The 8,771-nt window shown below is 41.4% G+C and overlaps 1 protein-coding gene across 1 annotated transcript in view; it reads right to left on the bottom strand.

The window, feature by feature from the left end:
- The window catches only part of LOC112230953 (succinyl-CoA:3-ketoacid coenzyme A transferase 1, mitochondrial), an 86,218-nt gene extending 77,449 nt beyond the window's left edge, over positions 1 to 8,769 (bottom strand). The window contains exons 1-10 of the mRNA XM_024397385.2: positions 8,650 to 8,769; positions 7,151 to 7,369; positions 5,049 to 5,175; positions 4,721 to 4,811; positions 4,436 to 4,571; positions 4,110 to 4,259; positions 3,833 to 3,939; positions 3,540 to 3,600; positions 3,308 to 3,415; positions 3,088 to 3,202 (exon numbers count right to left, since the gene is read on the bottom strand). Of these exons, the coding sequence (XP_024253153.1) occupies positions 3,088 to 3,202; positions 3,308 to 3,415; positions 3,540 to 3,600; positions 3,833 to 3,939; positions 4,110 to 4,259; positions 4,436 to 4,571; positions 4,721 to 4,811; positions 5,049 to 5,175; positions 7,151 to 7,249 (994 nt within the window). The 5' untranslated portion in view covers positions 7,250 to 7,369; positions 8,650 to 8,769. The remainder of the gene's footprint in view (positions 1 to 3,087; positions 3,203 to 3,307; positions 3,416 to 3,539; positions 3,601 to 3,832; positions 3,940 to 4,109; positions 4,260 to 4,435; positions 4,572 to 4,720; positions 4,812 to 5,048; positions 5,176 to 7,150; positions 7,370 to 8,649) is intronic.
- Positions 8,770 to 8,771: the final 2 nt, after the last annotated feature.

The raw sequence follows: 8,771 nt of genomic DNA on the forward strand, positions 1-8,771 counted from the left end.
AAAAGTGTCCTAAATTCGATGTTTAAGTGCATAGATTACATGTATTCCCCCCCCTGTTTTGAGACAGGTGCATGATAAAATGGTCCACAAATCTCAAACATATTATTTAGTATATGTAAAGATTCAAATCAAGAATAGTCTGATGGGTGACAATATTAGCCTATCACTTGTGAATGATATATTTTCACTTGTGAATGATGCCCAGCTTAAGGCAAGAAACAATGCTTTCTTTTTTTGCAACTTCTTCGAATCATATACGCACACCTCATGTAGCCTAATTTTGAAAAGGTTTGTATCACAACTAAAGTGGCCAAACAACTTCTTAATTTTTAGTACATTTAATCTGCTTACAAAGGGTGTCATACATAAGGACCATGTGAGTTTCAAGTTTGGAGAAGAATTTACCTTAAAAATGCACTTTTTAGTATAATAAAAGCATTATATGCATAATTGCATTTGCGGAAACCTCTCACTAAACATCAACAAAACTAAGGAGATGATTGTGGACTTCAGGAAACAGTAGCAGGAGCACCCCCCTATCCACATCGAAGGGACCGCAGTGGAGAAGGTGGAAAGCGTACACATCACTGACAAACTGAAAATGTCCACCCACACAGACCGTGTGGTGAAGAAGGCGCAACAGCGCGTCTGGGTGAAGAAGGCGCAACAGCGCGTCTGGGTGAAGAAGGTGCAACAGCGCGTCTGGGTGAAGAAGGCGCAAGAGCGCCTCTTCAACATCAGGAGGCTAAAGAAATTTGGCTTAACACCTAAAACCCTCTCAAACTTTTACAGATGCACAATTGAGAGTGTCCTGTCGGGCTGTATCACCACCTCGTAAGGCAACTGCACCGCCCACAACTGCAAAACTCCAGCTGATGGTGCGATCTGCCCAACGCATCACCGGGGGCGAACGTCCTGCACTCCAGGACACCTACAGCACCCGATGCCATAGGAAGGCAAAAAAGATCATCAAGGACATCAACCACCCGAGCCACTGCCTGTTCACCCCACTACCATCCAGAAGGTTAGGTCAGTACAGGTGTATCAAAGCTGGGACCGAGAGACTGAAAAACAGCTTCTATCTCAAGGCCATCAGACTGCTAAACAGCCATCACTAGCATATTAGAGGCGGCTGCCTATAGACATATATATTAGGAATCACTGGTCAGTTTTAGAAATGGATCACTAGCCACTTTAATAATGTTCCGTATCTAGCATTACCCAGCTTATATAAACTGCACTCCACATTTTTCTACGATATCTTAGTCACTTAAAAAAAAAAAGCATATTGCATCACCCATCTCATATGTATATACTGTATTCTATACTACACCGCTGACTGTTAAACAGCCATCTCCAGCACATCCGAGGCTGCTGCCTATAGACATAGATTAGGGATCACTGGCCACTTTTAGAAATGGATCACCAGCAACTTTAATGTCTCCGTATCTTGCATTACTCATCTCATATGTATAAACTGTACTCTGTACTATTCTACGGTATCTTAGTCACTTGAATTGTGTGTAAATATTGCGTCACCCATCTCATACTGTATGTATATACTGTATTCTATACTACGCCACTGTATCTTAGTCCAATGCCACTCTGACATGTATGTATATATACTTAATCCATTCCTTACTTAGATTTACATGTATTTTGGGGTATATGTTGTGAAACTGTTAGATATTAGTTGTTAGATATTACTGCACTGTTGGAGCTAGAAGCACAAGCATTTCACTACACCCACAATAACATCTGCTAAACACGTGTATGTGACCAATAAATTTGATTTTGATAAGGGTGTTTTCGCGCTAATGGAACATTCGAGCATATAGCCTACTGCCGTGTGCGCATTGCTGCGCTTAAAATGTGAAGAAATAGCCTAATAGTTTATCAACATTTTCTGCCACGTTCTGATCTGTTTGGTCCACCACATTTGTGTAATTTTTTATTTAATTTATTTAGGATCTATCGCATTTTACAACTGTTCCAAACTATCTTTGGAATATTTATTTCTCACACAGAATAGGTCAACATCTGTACTATGGGGGATAGTCAATTGACATAGGCTAGTGCTTTTGCTGTTAGTTAGGCCTTTCTCATCTTGTTGGCTGCCGAAAAGTAAATGTGGACAGTTATTCCAATATGAATCTCAGAATTGGATAAGGACGTGCACAGTTGCGTCCCCGATGTGTCTGTCTTCACTTATAGCCTGTATGAAAGACCCGATCAGTGATGGAGAGCCATGTGAGTGAGAGGTGCTTCGGAGCATGCAGCACTCAGGGAGAAGAGCACGCAGCACTCAGGGAGAAGGGCACAACGGCCACTGGCCACAAAAGGCATGGATTTTTTAAGGATGTATTACGGCCACAAAGGGGATGACGCCGGGAAATTCAAGGCATCGTCAAATTGTGAATGAGAGACTGAAGTGTGAACAGCCTGCGCAAATAAACAGAGCAGAGGTCATGAGCTCATGTCTTTCAAAATTAAGCATATAGATACCTATTTCTTTGTTAACCGCTCAACACAGAATAGCCGCATGTGTACACTCCCTGAATCGTTTGGAGAAAATATCCTTTCAATGTAATCCAGCTATGTTCAATTGTATTCTTCATACTATAAAATAATGCCACGGGAATTCTAAGCAAATCTTGTCTGCTAAATGAACTAGCGTAGCCCACAGCCATATGGAATAGCCAGATCAGGACCTACCATAAGGACAACTCAGAGTATTCTGTTCTTCTGAAATAGACCACATTTTCTTCATATCATGTTTCTTTAGAACTGTCTAAAATAAAGAATGGATTTATTGTGAAGGTATAGGCTATATTACATGGCTTTATTAGACTTTTTCCAAATGTAGATGTTCCAAAGGTCTGCATCAGTGGCTTGTAGGCTGTGTGCAAGCCAGGAGATGCTAAATGTGTTTGTTAATTAACTGTCAATTACCGTGAGACCGACCATTTATTTGCTTGACAATTACAGTCTGAGGAAATTTTGTGACTGCCATAGCCCTATATGTACCTCACGTTTCAATATCAATCCACACTGTTCCCTCCGGCCCTGATCCTGTGTAAAGGATACCATACATCCCATCCTGGAACTCCAATGCTGCCCTCCTGATGATCCTCTCTCGGAGCAGGTCTGCCTTCCTCTTGGGTTTGGGTGTCTCCATAGAGCCTTTCTGGACCGTTCTCTTCTGCACAGTGAACAGGGATTATTGCCAATCAATAGTACAGAGAAAACAACCGATTCCACGTTACCTGCCACCAACAGACTGACAGACACAGACAGGCAGGCTTACCTCTATCCTCTTCTCATAGACTGCCCCCTTCACAATCCTGTCAACATAGATGCTGGGGACATGGATATCTTCTGGAGCAAAGGTCCCCACATCTACAATCTCTTCTACCTAAGACAGTAGTAACCGAAGACCCAGTTTGGGTTTAAAAGTCTGGTGTAAGGTTCAGTAAACTTAGGCCACACATGTTAGTTGAACAAGCTGTTAATTGAAACTGGTTCATTGACATGCTAACCTCCACTACGGTGACTTTAGCTGCTTTACACATGGGCTGGTTGAAGTTCCGTGCTGTTTTTCTATAGAAAGACAAAGACAGTATCATGAACTGTTTATTGTATGCTGATATGCTAAGTAGAGTCAGTGCATTAACTATATAATCATTCACAGTGACAGTCGTTGTCCGTTGTAATTGATTTTGAATGTTAGCACTAGCAGTGGCGCAACATCATGCTAGGAAATGCTGACCTCTTGTGGAGTTTGAATATAACACGTTCTTATGATTGTTGTTGAAAAATCAGCCAACCCCACCTGAACACAATGTTACCGGCTCGATCAGCTTTCCAGGCCTTGATCAAAGCAAAGTCCCCTGTGATGGCTCTCTCCATGACATAGTGGATGCCATTGAACTCCCTCACCTGTGAGATAATGACATCACATGTGTCAGGGTCAGGAGTAAAAGCTGAGCTGACCCCATAGTGTCCACCTCTATCTCTCTAATATTACCCGGTCTTTCTTGGGGAAAAAAAGTCAATTAGTCTGGGTAAATAAAGGTTCAATATGAATATATGTGTGTGTTTTTGCATACCTCTCTCTTCTTGCTAGCGATGGCCACACTGCCGTCTGTGTTGTATTTGATGGGTGAGCCTCCCTCCTGGATCAGTGTGCCATACCCAGTGGGCGTGAAGAAGGCAGGGACCCCAGCACCGCCGGCACGTACCCTCTCTGCCAGGGTACCCTTCAGTAGATGTATGGTATAAGAAAGTCATAACACGATCTAACACGTAGGCTATAACAAGATACAAAAATGTTAGAACAAACTTGTTATAGCGAGAATGACAGGCAAATCCATTTTTCATTACAAACCAGATGGAGAAAATACTCTAGAGTGACACACAGTCATTCGAGTCTAACCTGAGGCGTTAGCTCCACCTCCAGTTCCCCTGAAAGGTACTGTCTCTCAAACTCTGCATTCTCCCCAACGTAGGAGGAAATCATCCGCTTGATCTGCTTGGTCCTCAGCAGCAGACCAAGACCAAAATTATCCACACTGCACACACACACACACACACAAGAGATTTATCCACACGAGAATAACAAACACATTTCTATCTTGCTTAGATACATACAACACATGCACAAAAACAAATATACTCAAAGGCACTCGCACACACACTCATTTTGTAGTAGCCTAATTACCCAGCGTTGTTGCTGACTGCTGTGATACCTTTCACTCCAGTCTTCAATAAACTCCCAATCAGATTCTCGGGTATTCCACACAAACCAAACCCTGGAAAAACATTTAGAAGAAAACATTAAACTCTGAATTATCCTATACATTACCCAAACTAATGTACAAACGCAAACATGGAATGTTAATGATTAGCGCTTAAACAAATATTACATATTGTTTTCCCAGAAGCAGAAGATATTTATGAGGTTTGAAACGCAAAACGTTTGAATTTGACATTTGACTAAAGCATAACTACGTGATGAAAAAGGCCTGAGAGTAGGTACAGTATCCTACCTCCGACTAGTAGAGTGGAGCCATCTGGGATGTCTTTCACTGCCTCTGTGGGGTCGGTAAAGAAGCGGGCATCCCTGGGGCAGGAGGTGGAGAAGCAACAGCCACACACCCGAGGGTGAGGAACACACTGAAATAGCCACATGACAATTTGGACAAGGACATCACAGTAAACCTGGATTTTTACCAGTGAATCAATAGAGTTAGTTCAATCCCCCTCAATGAAATTGATACAAATTTGCATGTTGTTATTTCGTGCCCCCATTTTGTCAGGGGAAAAAGGTATGTTAGAGTTGTGTCAAAAATGGTTAATTCAAAGTGATTCATGTAGCACTGTGCCTGGTTTCTCTCATTGACTAGGATTCATTCTAGAATAAAAACTTGCAAAAAAATCTTGTAGGTTTCCTACTTGATTCATTCTAATGCTCTCCACTTAGACAGTTCTCATCCATAAGAACTCTGAGTGACCCATCCACAGTATTATAGCACTCAAATCAAGTTTCTTTGTCACGTGCGGAGAATACAACAGGTGTAGACCTTACAGTGAAATGCTTACTTACAGGCTCTAACCAATAGTGCGAAAAAAAGGTGTGTGTGTGTGTGTGTAGGTAAGTAAAGTAAAGAAAGAAAAAAAGATAAATAAAACACTCCCACATACAGTGCATTCGGAAGGTATTCAGGCCCCTTGACTTTTTACGTTACAGCCTTATTCTAAAATGGATTAAAGTCCTATAGGTGCCTTTAGGCAAACTCTAAGCGGGCTGTCATGAGCCTTTTACTGAGAAATGTTTTTTTTTGTCTGGCCACTCTACCATAAAGGTCTGATTGACGGAGTGCTGGAGAAATGGTTGTCCTTCTGGAAGGTTCTCCCATCTCCAAAGAGGAACTCTGGAGCTCTGTCAGAGTGACCATCGGATTCTTGGTCACCTCCCTGACCAAGGCCCTACTCCCGATTGCTAAGTTTGGCCGGGCAGCCAGCTCTAGGAAGAGTATTGGTGGTTCCAAACTTCTTCCATTAAGAATGATGTAGGCCACTGTGTTCTTGGGGACCTTCAATGCTGCATAAATGTTTTGGTAGCCTTCCCCAGATCTGTGCCTCGACACAATCCTGTCTCGGATCTCTATGGACAATTCCTTTGACCTCATGGCTTGGTTTTTGCTCCGACATGCACTGTCAACTGTGGGACCTTATATAGACAGGTGTGTGCCTTTCCAATTGTATTTTTTTATTTAATATTTAACCTTTTTAACTAGAAAAGTCTGTTAAGAACACATTGTTATTTACAATGAAGGCCTACAAAAAGGCAAAGGCCTCCTGCGGGGACTGGGGCCTGGGATTAAAAATAAAAATATAAATATAGGACAAAACACACATCACAACGAGACAACACAGCACTACATGAAGAGAGAACTAAGACAACAACATAGCAAGGCAGCAACACATGATGACACAGCATGGTAGCAACACAACATAACAACAACATGGTAGCAACACAACATGGTAGCAGCACAAAACATGGTACAAACATTATTGGACACAGACAGCAGCACAAAGGGCAATAAGGTAGAGACAATACATCACACAAAGCAGCCACAACGGTCAGTAAGAGTGTCCATGATTGAGTCTTTGAATGTAGAGATTGAGATAACTGTCCAGTTTGAGTGTTTGTTGCAGCTCGTTCCAGTCACTAGCTGGGAAAATAATCTAATGTGCAACAATTTCTAAAAACCTGTTTTCACTTTGTCATTATGGGGTATTGTGTGTAGATTGATGACGGGGGAAAAAATAATTAATCAATTTTAGAATAAGGCTGTAAGGTAACCAAATGTGGAAAAAGGGAAGGGGTCCGAAATCTTTCCATATGTACTTCAGAGACAAGAATAAAACATTTGAGGTTCAGAACAGATACCCGTGTGAGGTTCCTAACAGTTCCATACCATTAAACAGTATCAATAGTCACAATTTAGCACACAATCGTTACATTGTATATGGAGCAATACAATATTAGCTTGATATACTGGATTAATAAACAACATTTTACCTAATGTTCAGGTTTATTATACACATAACACAAATTGTGTTAAAATTATAAAGTTGTTCCTACCTTGCCATACTGCATAGACAGTACTCCTTTTTGTCTTCTCACTGAAGATATATTTCTATGAAATTGCTCTGATTTTGACAGAATTCTGAAGGACGCCATTTTCGGAATCTGTCTGTCAGTCTTTCAGAAAACTGAGTGTTGGAGGTTTGCAATACAGGTCATTCCCCCTGGGCCCAGTCAACAATCAGGCCAGGAGGGGTGGGGGCATCCCTGGAGTGACTGAGAAATTGACCAATTAAAAGTGATACTGCTTATTAGTACCATACTGACCAAAAGTTTTAAATGTAGGCTTTCAAAGCACCTCGTGAAAGGGTAAGTCTCTGTTTCCCCCACATTCAAGTGAAAACCTAAAAAGGCATGAGACCAGGTAGCATAATCACAGGATCAACATGGAAGACCACATTTGAGAAGAATTTCAAGCTTTCAATTCCAAACTTTGTTAGAGAGAGAGAGACTGTTTATTTATAAGAGCATGTGCATGGAGGGTTGTGACATCCTGACCATAGAAAGCCTTTATTTTCTATGGTAGAGTAGGTCAGGGCATGACTAGGGGTTTAGTCTAGTTTATATTTTCTATGTGGGGTTCTAGTTTGTATTTTCTATGTTGGTGTATTGGTATGATTCCCAATTAGAGGCAGCTGGCTATCGTTGTCTCTAGTGGGGGATCATATTTAAGTAGCCTTTTTTTCCACCTGTGTGTTATGGGATATTGTTTGGAGCACTTTGCACCTCTGTAGTCATGGTTTGTTTATTGTTTTGTTAAGTTTCACTATTAATAAATCATGTGGAACTCTACATTCGCCTTGGTCCGACCATTATTACGAACATTGTGACAAGGGTAGGGAGTCTCACTTGACAGACTTCAGAGAATGAGTTGAGTCAGGGGCTCACATGCCAAACACTCTCTCTAGAGCCAATGAGATAATGACTCTGAACAGTGGGGGCAGATTTGTGAAGGAATACATCTTTAGACCCTATCTTTTAGATAATAGAACCTCTCCCAGGGCTGAGTGCCATGAGAGGAGAATGTATTCCATCTACCGTAATTTGAGTAACCTAGACATAGACTTACCACAGCTGCTGTGATTTGTTTGGTAAAGGGAAAAAAGTCAAAACCATATGTTACTTTCAATGACATAATCCCTCAACCAACATAGAAAAACATGGAAACCATTTCAAGTTGTATGAACAAAATACACATGGTATACACTTCCTGCTAAATGTTTGTCTTGCAGTTGTGAGTGCACTTCAGTGTGCCGGCTATGCCCACTCTAGTAGGTGAGACTGGGGGTTCAAAAATATGGACTCATCCCCTCCTTATAACCTAACATTGAATATGTGAAAGTGAGTATTCCACTTCATTGAACTCTTCAATCCATACTGCGAGGAAAATATAAATGGAAATAGGGTCCTAAATCAATGGATGGGCCTTAAATGCCCCATAGCCACCACATGTGCGTCTGTGAGAGCGGACATTGAAGAGGTCATAGACTACTTACAGACGAACAAGAAAAACAACTTGCACAATCTCGAAAGGCGGTTCCGTAAAATAATTCAGGACAATTGTCAACGGGTGTAAATTATGACAAAGGTTTCTTTTCACGACTGAACTGTAGGGTAT

The sequence above is a fragment of the Oncorhynchus tshawytscha genome, linkage group LG33, assembly GCF_018296145.1.
Source record: "Oncorhynchus tshawytscha isolate Ot180627B linkage group LG33, Otsh_v2.0, whole genome shotgun sequence".
Classification (NCBI taxonomy): Eukaryota; Metazoa; Chordata; class Actinopteri; order Salmoniformes; family Salmonidae; genus Oncorhynchus; species Oncorhynchus tshawytscha.